This window comes from Piliocolobus tephrosceles, chromosome 3 (genome assembly GCF_002776525.5).
Source record: "Piliocolobus tephrosceles isolate RC106 chromosome 3, ASM277652v3, whole genome shotgun sequence".
NCBI classification, from domain to species: domain Eukaryota; kingdom Metazoa; phylum Chordata; class Mammalia; order Primates; family Cercopithecidae; genus Piliocolobus; species Piliocolobus tephrosceles.
Window position 1 is genome coordinate 165,339,545 of NC_045436.1, and position 18,453 is coordinate 165,357,997.

An 18,453-nucleotide genomic window follows, 5' to 3' on the forward strand; every position below is an offset into this window, starting at 1 on the left:
GTAGCAGATTCAGGAATATGTGTGGTGAAGAGAGTTATGGTGAAAATAAATATCATCCTTACTTTTCCCACAATGCAACATTTTTAGTTTTATTATTATTATTATTGATTACTTCTACTTCTACTACTACTCATTTATTCATCAAATATTTCCTGAATGGCTATTATCTTATGGTACCATGGAGTATTATAAAAATAAATCAGACATAAATCCTGTCCTAAAATAGCATACAGTCCAGCTGGGGAGATGAATTGGACAAATTACAAAAACCAGTAAGGCTAAGACATGAGCTTTCTTCACCCTTCAGAAAAATCTGGTTGTGATAAGAAAGTGGTAGAAGTTATCCCAGGGGTATACAAGTAAAGTGTGGACATGGAAAGCAATTCTAAGACTGGGAGAGACTGTAGGTACACATTGAGGTGGTGACTAAAGAAGGCAAGTTTCTCTGAAGGAGGCAGGAGAAAGCATCAATGGTCCTGGTGGATGAAGTTGACATTGGACAAGGGTTTGAATTAGAGGTTGCAAGTTCACTGTAGGGCCTGAGCAGAGAACAGAAATGAGAGAAGCAGGCCACGTGCAAAAATATACAATGATGGGCAAGAAAGATGGAAGAAAGCAGACAGTTGGGGACGGTGAAGAACATGGTAAGCTAGCAATGATAGTCTCTCCTGTGGCAGATAATGTCCAGCTCCAATGGTCTATTGACCTGCTGCAAGGGAGGGATGTCAAACAATCAGATTTTCCAAGGGAAGTTAGAAATAAAAATTTTTAGATCTTTCTAATGTTTAGTGGCAACTAATTAAAATATTTCAAACAGTCTGGAGACCACTTATGTTTGAGCTACACAAAATACATTTTTGAGGCCACTTTTGCCCAGTTGGTGGCTCTGGTTATCAATGGTACATTCAGAAGTCAAGGGAATGACAAAAACTTTTTGGTAAAACATGGCATGTCAGCTACAGACCTAGATCATGCATAGACCCTCTTTACTACCTTGTTTTGCAATGTATTGAATTATATAAGAACTATTCTAAGTGATTTGAATTAAGTCACAAAAACTAAACCACTTTATGGGGAACCTACAGAGCACTGGATTTGTTGGCTCAGTTTATCTAAAAGCTTTTAGCATTTTCCTATGTGCAGGTGAAATGAGATGTCTTTTTCAAATGCCAGTAAAATATATCCTGATGTTTGAATGCAAAGGTTAAACTTCTCAATGGGATTTGCTTTCAGATGATCCCTTTTCCCATCTTCAAAATTTATGCTGAATTAATATGGCTAAAATCTTTATAGTATATAGCATTCTGAAATATGATTTTGGGAATAAATTGTTTTAAGTACTTCACACGGAGAAGACATGCATTAATTTTGAACTATAGTTTCTTCTATCTCCATGCAAAGGAAAATTTTCATTGAATGCCAAAGACTTCAGTTATCAATTTGAAATCTTTTCTCAGAACGTTAGTTCACATAATGCAACTAAAGGAAGACATTATCTTAGTATTTTATTCAGTACTGATGCTGAAGAAGTACTAATACTGATACCCAATGACTGAAAAATATGCAGAACCAACAAAATTATTTTTAAAATTAATAATAAATATAAGTGTTAAGTATGATTACTTGTATATGTTACCGCTATGGTCAACTTCTATTCTGAAATAATGGAAACTTATATAATGTACTTATTTAGTTGTGAATATTTTCTCCCATGTGTAAGTCTATTTCTGTCCTCAACTTCAAGATTTTCTTTGTAATGAGTAAATATTCTAATACAAAAGACATATTGATGTATAAATATTAGCCTGTATAATCATGGAGCACCTCTCACACTTATATCTTGATTTAGTCATTCCCTTACCACCATGCATATCGCTTGGCAGAGAGTTTGGTATTTAGTGGATACGAATCACTATGATTAAATTAAATTAAATTATGTCCATTCTGTGAAAAAGAAAAACAAACACGTAAAAGCAGCAATTCAAGGGATATATATCATTTCTGAGTCCAGTGTCCAAAGAAAGGGAAAATACTGATCGAGATTTAGTTTCCAATGTTATTTTTGAGATGGTATCTAAATATTAAGAAAGTAAGCAGTTACTTCTAAATCCTACAAATCAGAATCTGACAATAAACCAGTTCTCCATGAATGTGCAAGTGTTAAACTGCTTCCTTGCTTTCATCTACCTTAGATTTTCACTTGACTTCTTGGACTGTATTCACTCTTTGTACACTCATATATATCCTAATTTAATACACTTTCATCAATGACTGAGGGCGATTACCTCATTTTCTCCCATCTAGCTTCAGTATAGCCATACATTCACAAATGGTTCAAGGAATTAAAATTTTAAAAAATCTAAAACCCTTGGAATCTGAAATTTAAGGCAATGTGTATGTTAATGTTCCTTCATTATTTCCACATAAGCCAGTACATGCTAAAGAGTCACAAATGGTTAAAATAAGCAGAACAGACAAGTCATCTTTCTAGAACCCTTCTTAATGCAAACTCTCTTAAGCTCTTGACCAAACATTTATAATAGGTAAACTTTTGTTGTATTTCACAATTGATTTGGGCTTCATAAATTCCCGTCTTTTCAGTGGTCCAATTTTGGCTCATTTATCAACTGATTTTTCTAGGGGTTGTTTAAAGTAGGAGGATTGAAAAAAAAAAAAAACATTTAAAGTAATATCTGCTCAACTTTATAAAATTTTAATATAAAATATTTCAATCTTTTAAATTTACATTGTCTTCTATCATATGCTAATTTTTATTATTTCTTCAACAAACAAACTCTGACCAATATATACTTCTTTAAGGTGTATATATTAAGGTCCTCAAAAGAGTTTCTAAGATTTTGGATTTCTATTTTAATTTCATGAACCATAAAACGTCACCCTTTGGTGTGTGTCTTCATTTATGCTAAAGTCACTTTTTAGATATTTTGATTAATCATGACAATCAAAATGTATGAGATGACTGTGTTTTCATAAACGTACTGCCTCTGACAACAACGATATTAGTTTATAGAAAATAAGCAAATGTAGTTATTGTACTTGTGGGTAAAAGATTTCAGTGCCTAGCACAGTGTTCATTCCACCTTATAAAATATACACAGTAGGTATTCAATACATTTATGTGTATATATACATATATTGAATAAATACACTGAATAACCACATATTTTAAAATAATTTAAGTTTTTTGAAAACTTAATAACAAGTTAGTTTACGGGATTCAATTCATCCAAGATAGTCAGCAAACTTTGCATAAAATGATTGGTATCATTCATATTTCTAGTTAGGAACATTGGTTTAATAATACATTTTTCGCTTGATCAGCTCTGTCTGATTAACTCTTGTGGTAGTCTCTTCATCTATGAATTTTAGTGACACTGACTATGGTTTTGCCATGAGACCACTACTATGAAATCATTCTAATTATTCTGACTCTGAGATACCATCAGTGAGCTTTGTATATTAAAAGTGGTTCTGGTAAACAATTTAAATAGTGGTCTTAAAGCTAAAATGTATGTGATAAGCACTTTGAATATTTTTCCGATAGAAACTTAGACCATTATCAATAGAAACAAAGGTGGCCTCTCCTGTAGTTAGAGAGTAGTCTATATTTTTATATTTCACATTTTATCCCAATCAATTCATTCATACATATATATCTTTTAAAATAATTAATGACTCATTACACTACACAGCTGGAAATTCTATTTTCTTACAATTAAAACCAAAACCACATAAAAATACTGATAAAATAAGCCATTCTAGCTGAAAGATTAATTTATTTTCAGAATTGTATTCCATTCCTGAAACCAGATTTATAAAGTAATGAATCCATTTTTTGTTGGGAAGAGGAAGGATTTTATGATTTCTCGGTAACTTTTAACAAATTGACTAAAAACACACTCACATTTAATTCAATTTTAGATTTCTGACTAAATTTGTCAAGGATGAAATAAGGCAGAGAAAAGTATTTTAATTTGTGGAGGAATTGTAAGTGTATTTAAAAAGCTACAAATGGGGATTTTGGCTGAAAAAATTCAAAAAATGTATAGGCGGCATAACTATAGTAACTATAGTTTTCATTAAAATTTGTAATTTCATTACAATTAATAAGTCATTGATCAATAGAGGTTACTTAGTTGCCTCTAACCAATTTTGTCAGTCATGTCTACCCAGCGAGGAAAGACGGAGGTTGCCCATTATAATTCAAGTCTGCATGTTGTACATTACAAAGTCAGTAGTGAAGGCTTGAAAATGGATCTAATGGGTGGCTTATTAACCTGAGGAAGCAGATTTCAAAGTATTCTTACAAAAATAATGTTAAATCACCTGGTTAAAAATTTTATTTTTTTTTAATGAGAAACTGTGTTTCCATTGCCTAACAACGACAAATTATTCCAAGACATCAGCTACTAAGAGGGGTTTTTATGTTATTTTTCCTATAAAGTTGATTTTATCTCAATATTTAGCAATGACAAATTCTATGAATCTTATAACAATATTTATAAGAAGAACATTTGAGTGACCTTAGACAATTTTACCTAACATACAGATATGGTACGCAAGGTTTTGCACACACGCATTTAGACTCTTCTCTGTATTCACCATGAATTATTTAAGGTATCTCTCGAGAGACTATTTTGACAACAAGGTTTTAAGCTAGCAGATAAGCTTCCACATTTGTCCTGTCCAGACACAAAGCCCCCATTAAAAGAGTAAGAGAAATAGCAGTACTTACAGCACTTCCAGGTCCCGGAGAGCCCTGAATGCCCCATCTTCAATACAGCTGATCTGGTTGTAATCCAGTTGCCTGTTAAATAGATTAGGAGAATCTATGTAGAAGGGATGGACAGTAGCTGGGGTAGGTGATAGGAAGTTTCCTGAAGGGTCTATGATACCCTGGACACACTCACTGAAGTGCCCTCACAAACACACTCATCTGCTTACGAATGTCATAAGCCATTCTAGCCTCTATGCCGCCACTGAAATCTCTTTTTGTTCTGAACTGTCTGTGCAAATAGCAGCCCTTGGAAAGCTCCAGTAAATAATAACTGCACCTTATATTAAATGCCATAGGAATGCAATTTCATTACATCAAGAAAAGCTATCCATTAAGAGCTTTCAGCGTCATCTTGCTGAAACAATTTCATTAAGGTAAAGGACTGTAAATCACTTAATGTCACATGCACCCCCTCAGTGACCTAACAGAATCCATTTATCAGAGAAGCCCAGCTGCATGTTAATTTCACTATCCTTGGCATGAAAGAGCAACACTACTTTTAGGTTTCCTTCTTTTAAAAGCAGTTTTCCTTCAAGAACTCCAAATCGAGAAAGGGAACTGACGTCCCATATAGCTTGCTCTTATTCCCAACCAGAAATACACTTTAGAAAGCTAGTAACTGTTTTGTGTTAAATATCACTATTCTAGTAATTCACATTCCTTATCATTATATGTAAATGCTCTGCATTGTAAATACAGCATACTTTTGAATTCAGGAACTTCCAGAATTATATCGCTCTCCAGAAGATAGGTTTTAAAGTATTAAATAACAATTTTGCTTTTTAAAATGATGCTAATTTTGGTTAAAGCCACTAAGAAACATATACTACAGGCACACCATAAAAACACTACATGTTTCTATGGTAAAAAGCCTAAAAGCTGTATCAGCTAAATTCTAAATAATGCATAATTGAAGTAAATGAATCTTCCTCAATATCTTAAGCACTTGTTAAAATTCATAGTACAAAAAAAGAATGCTCCAAACTTGGTTATGTCTGCTTTTCCTGCTGCTTGTTGTGGAATTAAAATTTCCTTGTTCATATTGAGTCTTCTACTTGGTTGAAATTAACAGTGAAGTACTATATTGTATCTGTACTACAAGATATTGTATCTGTACTACAACCCAAACAAGCAGTTGTTGTTTAAATATAGTAGCTTGAATGTTACAGATGTTATTATTTCAGTTAAAAAAGTATTTTGATGTTTCACTTGAGATAGAAACAAAATGTTTCACGGAAGAGGTGAGTTTTCAGCTCTGCAGGCACCGGGTGAGAGAATGTGGATGAACAGGAGTAAGATTATGATCATAATACAAATGTATCCTGTCCTTGTTTCAAGTTCAGCATTCACTGAAAGGGCTAATTCATATTTGAGGTCTGTTCGTAAAGAACTGTTTGAACATTTCTATAAAATAGTGGTTTCTCTCACAAGACTACTGAATAAAGGTGCAATGATTTAATCCAGTGACTTTCAGAGGGGCCTCTTCAAGTTCCTCACTTTAGAAATTATGTATATAGACAATGTCTCATGAAATATACATCTCATTTGTGAGAAGATCTCTAGGGGACACAATCATACACAAGGCTACCTTGATGTCATGCAAATGGTACAATTTAGGACATGCAATATTAACAAAGGTGCACCCCAAGGAAGATATAATTTTATTGCTTGTATAAGCCTTAGTTTATAAAACTGAAAGTTTTCCCCAAATCATAGCTAACATCCATGCTACTACAATAGCCTAAATCATTTCTACTTATTAAGACGTAATACAGAAGTATTTTATTTTCTAAGAAGACATTTAAAGTCTCATGATGTAATATGGCTGCTGTGGTTCCAAGAAAACACTTACATTCTTGAGCACTTTTGATTTTTACAGATTAAATTCATTTAACAATTAAGTTAATAGCCTTTTTATTTTAAAGTGATATATATATACACACACACACACACACACACACACACATATATATATCTCTCTACACTACTATTCTCTAACCTCTTGAACAATTTATCAAAGCCATTTAAATTAGTACAATGGCATAAAGTGTTACCCCTGACACACTACAAAAGAGAAATTGTTTCCAGACAAATTGGCAAAATCTTTTAATGCTATCAAATTTGCCTAATGCAGTCTCCAGGTTAATCTGTAAAAGGGTGAGCTGTATGTTTGCCCATATCTTATTATCCTTAGCTGTCAATGTATAAATCAATGCTGACACAGCTTCTTCTAAATCATGCACACGATACACAAAGGGGAACCTCTAGCATGCCAGAAAGCACTCAAGCAAACCTTGTCCTACAAGGAGTGGAAGGCCGACAGCTTTCCTTACAGGAGCAGAAGTTGAGATGCTCCTGGAAACTTTGGTAATTTCACTGTTCTTTAACATTGCTCATGGTTACACGCTTCATATTCTTAACAGAAATCTAAGCCCTTATTGGTGCTAAAACACTAAGAATATTTGGTTTCCATAGGACTGATGTTTTCTTTAAAAGTTCTCTGAATACTGTTGTATCTGAGTCCACATATTTCCTGAACATGAAGGTATTTCATGAAGTTACTCATATGAAAGGACAATCCAAGTTAAACAAGTGAATAATTCTTACATTAATCTGTCAATTTCGTGATATTCAAAGGAAGGTTTACACAAAGTGTTGTGCTCCTATGACTGCTCATGAGAAAATCTCTTCCAACAGACCTCCATTTGTCTGTATGTGGTTCAAGATAAACAGTGTCAAAACTACGCAACAATGTAATTTATTTCAGGGTTTCTGGACTACTTAGCCGCACTCTTTGTTTTGCCCTGCTCCTTCCCTTCTCCACTACCTTTCAAGCCCTGCCTACTTCTGGCTTCTGTAAACAGGAAAGGATCTGTTCTCTGCCATACCTTTAGTGACAGGCTGGCCTTCTTTAGATGTGATTTCCAATTGTGCCATGAAGTTATTCTGAATTAAGAAAATAGCAAGGAGACTTTTTCACTTCTCCAAAAAAATTATGCTTCAACTATTCACTAAGACATAGTGTAAATTTGCAGATCATTAAAGAGATTTGGATGTTAAGGGCAGAAGTGTCATAAGTGGTTTTTTTCAGACCTTCGACTGACCTAACTTAGCACATACTTTTGTGTCTTCTTCTCCCTTATTTCCTGACTCCAATCTTCTCTTTGGCTTCTATTCAAATTCCAAATTGCCTTTCTATGTGATCCTTTGCTGTCCAAGTGTGTATATTTGTGTTTTGAAGAACTGTTTTAGTCTTATGGAAATGATGGGGTTAAGAAGAATAATATTCATGATCATGTCCGGGAGCAGTGGCTCATGCCTGCAATCCCAGCACTATAGGAGGCTGAGGCGGGTGGATCACCCGAGGTCAGGATTTCGAGACCAGCCTGGCCAACATGGTGAACCCCACCTCTATTAAAAATACAAAAATTAGCCAGGCAGTGGGCACCTGTAATCCCAGCTACTCAGGAGGAGGCAGGAGAATCGCTTGAACCCAGGAAGTGGAGGTTGCAGTGAGCCAAAATCGCACCTTGTGACATTGCACTCCCACCTGGGCAACAAGAGCAAAACTCCATGTCTTAAAAAGAAAAAAAAAAGAATATTCATGATCTCTCAGTATTAACCTTATTTGATTTTTTTTTTTTTTTTGATGGTAGGACGTATATCTTTGACGCCCTAGAATAACTCTAGATAGTCCATTTTGATTTTTACCAGCACTGGTAAATTTAGTCTTACACAATGCAGTGTGTCGATGGACTCCATACATTAAGAGATACCACTCTATGCCTCACACACAAAAAGTTCTGAAGCTCATCTGATTTTCTTTAATACTAAAAATAATTTCTCCTAGTTTCAAATTCTGATTTATTCTGGGTATGGGGGACAATATACAATCTTGCTAAATATAAGTTTTAAAAATAGGTATATTAAATGACAAAATGGTTAAACATTTGCTTACTTGGCATCCTGAAACAGTTAGAGATGCTAGTCCATCATTTAGGTTTTCTTAAAGAATGTCCTGTTTTATTCTTTTAAAATATGGATATCATATTGCATTTGAATTACATATACAACACTTAGATTAATAACATATATAAAACTGCAATAATTTTAATCAGTGTGTTCCTACCCATAGCAAATTCACGTTTTACTGCAGCATCCAAGTTATAAGTTCTCATAACTAATAGGTTTTTTGGTAAGAATTAGACGACACATAAAATGTACTTAACTGTAACAATGTAGAACATAGCAATCTTTAATAATTTCTAAGCCAATCAGGATCTCTCAACGTCTCAACGAAATTATTATAACTATGCTCCAATTTTGTATTGTTTTGTTTCATTTAAGGTGCTAGAAACAGTTTACTTCATGTTCACATTATTATTGTAAGATAGAAAACTCCAAAACGATAGTTGACTTAAGACACATCAAAATGGCTAAAATCAATATGAAGGAATAACAATTTTTCACTATTGTCAAGAAATCAAATAAAACATATGAACCACATGGGAGAAAAAGAAAAAAAACTCCACGTATATGAGCGTGGTCTCTTCTCCCTCTTCCCATATATGTATAAACTTCAAGTCAATACAAATGTCTATATATACCAATATTTATGCCAATAATGGCTCTTAAAGAGTAGCCCCAGATACAAATTATGATATAGAGTATAAGAAAAAGAAAAATCGATCCATATACATGTATATCCTTGACATAAGTTTCAGCAATTATATCCTTTACCTCTGCATAAAAGATCAGTATTAACTTGAAAACTGGTAAAGAAAGCAATTAAGGTAAGGACCATGCTGAGGACCCCAAAGTAATTTACATTATGTGAGAATTTAATCCTTTTAAATCTTTCAGGCAACAATTTGCTATTCTCATAGGAATAAAGAATCTCAGTTTTTATAGGAATAGCCTATGGTATAAAGTTATGTAAGTTTGTCAATTTAGGGGGAAGAAGCAACAGATAGCAGTTGTAGAGATGGGGGCGGGGATCCTGTTTTAACGTCAGTTGAGGGAAGGACAACTAAACTGGCATTAAGTCCTAGGAATTGTAAGTAAACTAATCAAAAGTGGTAGAAACTGAAAATGATAATAATAATTGCTAACATTTAATGAATTCATAGCGTATGGCAGGGTCTGTAGATACATCATCTCATTATTCCTCATGATAACTTGGGAAGGAGAAATTAGCATCATCTGGATTTTGAGACTGTGAGGCTCACCGAAGTTCAATAAGTTATACACGGTAGATAGCAAATAGTCTGTGAAGTCTTCATTGGAATGTAGATGTATGTGTTGCCAGAACTCCCTCTCAATACATAGTGGGTCAGCAAAAAAGATTCAGGAGCTTTTTGTTCTCCAAATGGGGTTTCAGCTAAATCAGTGATGACTATGGAAGAGACCAGCAGAGGAAAAGTACTATAGAATGTCAGAAAAGACAGAGATTATTCTAGGCTGATGTAGTCATGAAATAAAGGGGGGAAAAAACCCCAAAAACCTCAGATCCTTAAAAAATGGATACAATCTAATTAGACAGAAAATAAAGTGGGTATTTCCTATGGAGGTAATGGGTCTATCAAAGAATAGTTGTGAGTAGAGGCACTACGATGTTCACAGTAAATATCTGCAATAGAGAGGCCATTCTGGCTTGAGCAAAGAGCTTCTGTACAGATTGAAGGGAAGAAGGGGCTAGGAGCCTGGGTCAAAGTCAGAATATTAGGACCAGTCAGAATGCCTAAAGAGACCGGATGTTACAGCATTTAATAATCATCTCTGCTCTTTCACGAAAGAGTCTGTAATTCCCATAGATACTGTAGAACTAGGCAACATTCTGCCTAGTTCTAGAGTTCCTGTATCTAGGATACTATAGATACTATAGAACTGGCAACATTCTGCCCTATTCCCAGGGTTTTGTCATAGTGTCTATAACAAAGGCACTTTAAAACAACTTTTTAAATAAACTGAATACTTTTAAACCATGTAGTAATGGGATAATAAACAATACTTTATGAAAAAAATCTGGCAACCTTATTAAAATTATCTAATGAGAATATAAACTAGAGGTCATAATTCAATTAGCAGGCTATTACATAAGATCAGGGGTCACAAAGTGTGCTGTTCAGTGTTAAAGGTGCAAAAAATCAAAGGTCCATTCTGTCTTATGAGATGATATAGCAGCCACGGCACGATTATGCCAATTCATATTTTGTAAATATGTGAATTGGATTCTCAATTACTGAATCAGACTGTCTTGTCTTTTGTGTTATTTTGTTTTGTTCTAGAAAGGATTTATGAAGAAATATTGTTAGATTACGTTTTTACATGACAAAATGCATTACTGAAGAAAAACTGCTGAAAGCACTCTGAAGACAAAGCAAAACGCAAACATGGAGAGGTTATTGGTAGCAAACGTCATCATAGTTGTTGGGGATTATCACAATTCATTGTCCTTTCAGAGGGAGTGCAACCAGGCAAAATACAGGACCATGGACAGTTCCCATAGTACTGATGGGGCCTTCTGCTGAGCTACTAATTTTTCTTTTATATATGAATGCCTGAGACAACCCCTTTTTATTTAGGTACATAGGAAAGGAAGGTAAGTTTCATTTCAGAAAGGCAATAAAAGACCTTACCTTCATTTACTATCTATCTAAGTAAAAAGCCCTTTGTCCAGAAGGTTCTATACCACACTGAAGACCTATTTAAGAGTAAGGATAGCAATCCCTATGGATGAGAAACCAACCTACCATTTACAGTCTCTTCAGCTTCAGGTTTACTGAAAATATTCTAGGAAGGAGCTAGGGGCATGGACATTTACAGTTTCAATCTGATACCAACGGATTTGAAATAAAATCCAACGAATTAAACAGAAAAACTAACAGATTAAAGAAGACACTTTGCAATTATGACTTAACTTACATGACAAACCTAATGAGGTCTTGCCTTTGTCTGGTAAAATTTACATACCCTCTTTTCTCTGTTTATTACATGCTGATTCTATACCAAGTGAGCAACCCTTGCTCTTTCATCATTAGGAATTATGTAGATGACAGTGAAAACTAGAAAAGAGATATTTAAAGTGAGAGAAAAATTTAAAATATGATGAAATATGTAAGTATCTCTGTGTATCTGGGATAGAACCGTGAGTTTTCCTTCTATGGGTTCTAATGGATCCATCGATACAAAACTTGAAAATGACTGAGTTCCAACAGAAAAACAAAATTTCTAACTGATGTAAATAGCTCTGTAACAAAACATAGATGAACTCTCTCTATCCTGTTTGCCAAATCGTTTTATGTTAATAAATAATGTATTCCAAATTGGGTGACTTCTTTCCTAAAATGTCATAGGAATATATATATTTATTGTCCAAATGATATTTTTGCTTACCTAAAGAGAGAGAGAATCATGCTGAATCATCCTGTGACTCAAAACCTTGTCTAAAAAGTAATGCATGTACAAAAAAGAATACAAATATTTTCCCCAACATATTTTTTACCAAGAAACACTTTGTTCCTGGAAAAGGATTATAAGACTCATAACAGACATGGGGTTAATGGAATTGAGATAATGCAAGCAAGTTGGAAAGAGATATATTTATTTATGAAGAAAGAATAGTAAAGTTTCATTGGAATAGAGGATGCACTTTGTGGATGTATGGCAAAATTAAAGAAGCAAAAAGCAGGGGTGGTTTATTTCACATAGTACATTTAAAATACATCTTATTTGAATTTAATTAATTTAAGTAATCATACTGAACTCACTAAAAAACTAATGGTAAACTAAATTAGATTTTGTTTTTGTGATGTGACTAAAAACTAGTGATCTAGGTAATTTTAAAGTTTATATATTTGTACCTTTTTTCTTTAATCTTAGGATAACTATAAGTAAGAATGTTTTATCATAAAAACAAAAGACTTTTGAAATATTCTAGTACTTACTGAGTACTATAAATTCTTCAAGAATAAGCTCATAATTCTTGGCAGTAAAGTGAGATTTAATTTTAATATTTTTCTAAATTATCAATTAATGGAAATGCCTAATAGATACTTGAAAACAAATCAGTGGCACGATGTAACATGATCCTGTTCCAGATTTGTTTAGAAGGCAGCAAAGGCTTTATTGCATCAGTATTAAGGCTTTTTAAATGTATATACATATTTCTAAAGAAAATTTTCATAAATATTGGTTTTATTTTGGTAAAGCATCAGTTGATAATGATATGCTATCAATACTTTAGTTGATAATTGGTTTGGGACTTTAAAAACACAAATGTAAATCCTAATTATAAACATTATAATTTAGCTGATATTTTCATATGATCTTGTTATTCTCATAGTATACCTCACTGTCTAAAATGTCAGGGGAAAAAGTAGCTTAAATTGTGGCTGGAGAAAATAAGGTAGCAAACTAAAATGTAAAAAAATTTAATCCAGTTAAGAAATGAATAGAGAGAAGCAAAAAAGCTAGGAGAAGTCCTCCCTGGAGATGTTTAAGAGCAAGATAAATGTCCATCTGTTTAGAATAGTTTCAGTGTGGCTTGCATGGAGGAAGGGGAATGAGATCTGCTAATCTGCAAAATCTCCACAGCATCAATTCCGTATTGTTGGGATACCGCCTTGAGCATATTTAGACAATCCACAAGATTAAAGCAAATGCTTTTAGTGAAAATCTTGTGAATGCTGGAATTTGCTCTAAGGCCTGAATGTGGTAAATCCCATAAACCTGTTACAGTGCATCAGACTGGGCTTTTACATAGTGCTCTACAAAATATGGCCTGAGCAACTTCTTTTTTCTCTTTTACTCTCTGAATAACTCTGAACAGTAGCCACGATGGCACCACGCAGGGTTTTTCAACTTGTAAATGGACATACTAGAAAGATACATGGGATGAAGTACTGTACCTTCTTCTTACACCAAATACTAATAATATTAATAATGCTGATATTAATGGAAATTTATTGAGTCATGACGATGACTTATGTTCACCAGTTTCATAATAATAGGCATTAAAATTTACCCTCCATTTTAACAAATTTTACCAGATAGCCTTCCTAAGTTTTAGTGATAAAACTAAACTTCATATAAACCCCATGAGATTGGAACTTTTTTTTGAACAATGTATTTTGAACTATTTTTTAATTCTAGAAAATACCTTTTAATGTAAAATTTTTATAATATTGCAGCTGTGATCCTAATTCATAAAATAAACCTATACATTCATTGTGATATTTGAATATTTCCCTCATTGTCTTTCACACTATTACATGGAAGGCAATGAGAACAGTGCGAATAAATTGTTCTTTTGATCAACATCATTCATTATCCACATAGTTTCTGAAGCCCCCTTTCTTCTGCAGAAACATAAGCTTCCAAAGTTGAAATAACGTAGATGCCACAATACTCAGCTCCCCCCATATTCAGATCCCTATAATTCTTACCACTGCTGCTATTCAGTATACATACTGCTTTGCCTTTAAAAAACAGGGATGACCAGGTGCATAATCCCGGCACTTTGTGAAGCCAACACGGGTGGATCATTTGAGGTCAGGAGTTCAACACAATCCTGGCCAACATGATGAAACCCCATCTCTACTAAAAATACAAAAATTATCCAGGTGTGGTTGCAGGCACCTGTAATCCTAGCTACTCAGAAGGTTGAGGTGGGAGAATCGCTTGAACCTGGGAGGGAGAGGTTGCAGTGAGTCAAGATTATGCCACCGCACTCCAGCCTGGGTGACAGAGTAAGACTCTGTCTCAAAAAAAAAAAAAAAACAAAAAAAAAAACCCAAAAACTGGGGTTGGGCACATTCCATCCCTTACATTACGCACGCACACACACACACGCACACAGAGTGCACTGCACTATGGTTTTACTCGTCCAATCTAACCATTCCCTGATAACTTCAAGTGATATTTTTCTCTTTCCTAGCACCTACAGCCCTTAATGTCTTGTTCAAAAATCAAGGTCTTGTGTATATTCATTTAGTACTTTCTAGTATATTTTCTTTTTTCATTTTGTAACTTCATGTCAAAATGACCCATAAAAGAATAGTCATATCTAGTCAAGATTGCTAATCCCTTCATGTTATACTTTCCTGTCTCCCCTTACAATGCATTTTTCAGGGTTAACTTTTAGCATTTGATTTGTCAAATACTTGCAAATGAAATACTGTATTTTCATAGCATTTTACTGTTTTGAAAGGTCTTTCATACATCTTCTTTCCCTAATAACCATACCAAACCCAAATAACTATTGTTTACTTTATAAAAGTAAAAACTGGCTAGGCAAGGTGGCTCACACCTGTAATCCCAGCACTTTGGGAGGCCGAGGAGGGTGGATCACCTGAGGTCACGAGTTTGAGAACAGCCTGACCAACATGATGAAATCCCATCTCTACTAAATACAAAAAATTAGCCAGGCATGGTGGTGGGTGCCTATAATCCCAGCTCCTCAGGAGGCTGAGGCAAGAGAATCGCTTGAACCCGGGAGGCGGAGGGTACAGTGAGCTGAGATTGCACCACTGCACTCCAGCCTGGGTGACACAGCGAGACACCATCTCAAAAAAAAAGAGTAAAAACTAAGGCTTAATGAAGTTGACTAATTTGCTCATACTTGCAAGTCCAAAAAATAACAAAATGTTCTGAGACTCCAGTCTTAAACTCATCTAACCGCATTAATAATTTAAAAAACTCATCTAACTGCATAAATGATAATAAAAAATCTTTACATTTTGAGAAAAAATTATGCCTGTGTTGGAGAAAAGATTTGAAAACTTTGCTAAATCCCATTAGATAGAACGCTGACTAGCCTCTGTTATCTCTAAACTTTTAAAATCACATGTTTTAAGGATAAATACAAAATATATAAAGAAGAATCCCATCATGACTGGTCCCTACTTCCATGCGTATCCTTAAATGTGGGAGAAGAGTCACTTGTTTACTTGGATTCCCTGAATATCTTTACTAAGAAGATTAAAAGCCACCTGTTTTAAGGAATTAGAGGTAATACTATTGCAAGATTGCGAATAGCATTACTAAGGGAGGGTCAACTGTAGCTATTGCCGTAGTTGTACAGCTAAGTGAAGGCAACTTAAGTAAGTGTACATAGGAATTCCTGCACACTGTTCTGGCCAGGTAGATCTGAATACCATGTATCATTGAGTCTGCCTGAAGACTTCCCGAAGCTCTAACCAGCAAAGGTAAAAAGAAAGCAAATAAAATCGTATTAAATTGAGCACCCCTAAAAACCTACAGCAATTTAATGGCTTTATACATTTATACCTTAGAAGCTTGTAGTTTTCTGTCTTTACCTGTACATTTAGAAAGTACAAGTTTTAAAAAAATCATTTACATTAAGGAGAAGACATAGAGGCCAAAATCTGTGGCTTTATAAACAGTTGTCTTCTTTGACAAGGGAAAACATCTGTCTTACTTTTGCTACTGAAAAAAAAAAGGCATCGGATCCAACCATGGAGAATTCTGAATATAAGTTAATTCTTGAAAAAGTGCCTGCCCTGTTTATTACTAGCTAAGAAATATTAAATTCCTGACAGTTAATCTCAGCACACAGGGGCTTTTCTCCTTTATATTCCAAACTAACGTAAAAGCTAAGAAAAACATTTATGTCCTAGGATTCATAGTCTATCGAAAACCATTGTTTTTAGAAGCTAATATAGCAGTTTAAAATTTAGAGAGAGATATATTGATATTATGATTGTCAATGAGATCTTAAATCTGATATGTACCTTTAGAAATATAGGCACTTTAAAAAATGCTTGTAATTGAAACACCAGACTAAAGATTTATCAAAGGAAAATACAGAAATTCACTTTCAGTTTTTTAAAGGATGCTATAAATATATGCTTTCATGAGGATATGAAGGAAAATTTAAGAAAAACATTCACACAAAGGGAAATACATAATTTTGTCTTTCTCATGCTTTTGGTATTTAATGAAAAGGGTGATCTTAAAACTCTGGAAAAAGTTGTAGCTCTAGGCTACAGGTGTCTCTAAGAAGAAAATATTATCACTATTTCCAGAAAAGAATAGTCTATATTCTCATAGTACTTCTAGTAATCTTGAAAATAGAACATGGCAGAACTGGCCCAACAATAAAACTAACAGTTTTATTTCTAATAAACACCAACAGCAACTAAAAACATAGTTACTAAAGTAAGCTGACAGAAAAAGTGGGAAAATAATCATAAATATCTGTGAATCAAATAACTTCACAGCTTTCAAAAGGTTAATCACAAGGATTAATGAATGAATTTAATGATGACTTGTTTCCAGTAATCTTCTAGATGAGCATCTTGTCAAACAGCTTGTGAAAACAACTGACAACTTACTGTTACAAGGTCTCCTTTCTGACACTTTATTTAATATAAACTTGACTTTGAAAATAGATAGTAACTTAAAAGACTATAAATTTAAAAATATATACTTACAAATTTTTAATGTCAACTGCCCCACGGAAAGCTTTTCTTGGGATTGCCTGAATTTGGTTTTCACTGAGATCACTAAAAACAACAACAACAAAAAGGATCACGTTAGAGAATATTATTTAAATATTATTTTAATCCAAATGTTTGAGAAGTTATAGGATACCAGAAAGAAAAAGAAAACCCTAAAAGGATCATAATTAAATCTATAGCATTATATGCAGTTTCTAATATAAATATTGTACATTTCTAATATAAATTAAAAAGTTGGAATAATGGCTTCTTGAAGTATGCTTCTAGATCTTTAATTTTATAAGAAACTATAAAATACGGTACTCATAAATTTAAGAGTCACTCCGTATCTGTGTAACAAAAACATTTCTTTAAAGAATAGTAAATTGTTCATAATTCAGTTTCAAGGGATTCTGAGGTTTTAGTAGTTTATATTTCTCCAACACCCCTGGCGTAACTTATAAAGTATATAAGAAAGCAGCCTCCTTAATTTCCCAGAGTGGAGTGGGTAAAACTGATAAAACCTGGACAGTATGATTAAGTTTTCATAGTACTTCTAGCAATCTTGAAAATGGAACATGGCAGAACTGGCCCAACAATAAAACCTACAGTTTATGCATAAAATATTAATAGCAGGTTGATATAAAACCTTCTTTAAATAATTCTATGATAATCATAAACACAGACTGTCTATATTTGCATTTTAATTTAATTGAGAAATACGTTTTAATCACTGAACAAAGCACTCTGAGCTGGAAAGAGCAGTTTGTAAAAATCACTCATCTCATGAAAGAGATCATTATTTTTCCTTCAGAGAATTCCAACGCCAATTCTATAAGCTCACATAGTATTATTAGCCTTAACGAGCAGAATATAAATATGCATTCAAGAAATGTCAATGAAAGAAGAAAATTCGCATCTAGTTTTGAGTAACATTAACACATAGTAGAGTTGAAATATCAAACAAAATGAGTTATTACAGCAACAATGATGGCATTAAAATTATCTTTAAAATTCTAGGATAACTGACGCTCACAAAGAAATACAAAGCTACTAACCACAGGTGCATATCAGATGAAAACAGAGCCATTTTCCAATATGAGGAGGCATATTGGACAGATTCATCCACATCCTCTCCCCCACTGCTGCTTATGATCTGAGTTTCTTGTTCATACACTTGTGGTCGCACAATAG

The 18,453-nt window shown here is 33.8% G+C and overlaps 1 protein-coding gene across 4 annotated transcripts in view; it reads right to left on the reverse strand.

Annotated features, from left to right (window-relative positions):
* The window catches only part of SLIT2 (slit guidance ligand 2), a 368,029-nt gene that overhangs the window by 132,954 nt on the left and 216,622 nt on the right, over positions 1-18,453 (reverse strand). For all 4 annotated transcript variants that reach the window (XM_023206993.2, XM_023206991.2, XM_023206992.2 and 1 more), the window contains exons 5-6: positions 17,254-17,325; positions 4,757-4,828 (exon numbers count right to left, since the gene is read on the reverse strand). In XM_023206993.2, coding sequence (XP_023062761.1) covers positions 4,757-4,828; positions 17,254-17,325 — 144 coding nt within the window. The remainder of the gene's footprint in view (positions 1-4,756; positions 4,829-17,253; positions 17,326-18,453) is intronic.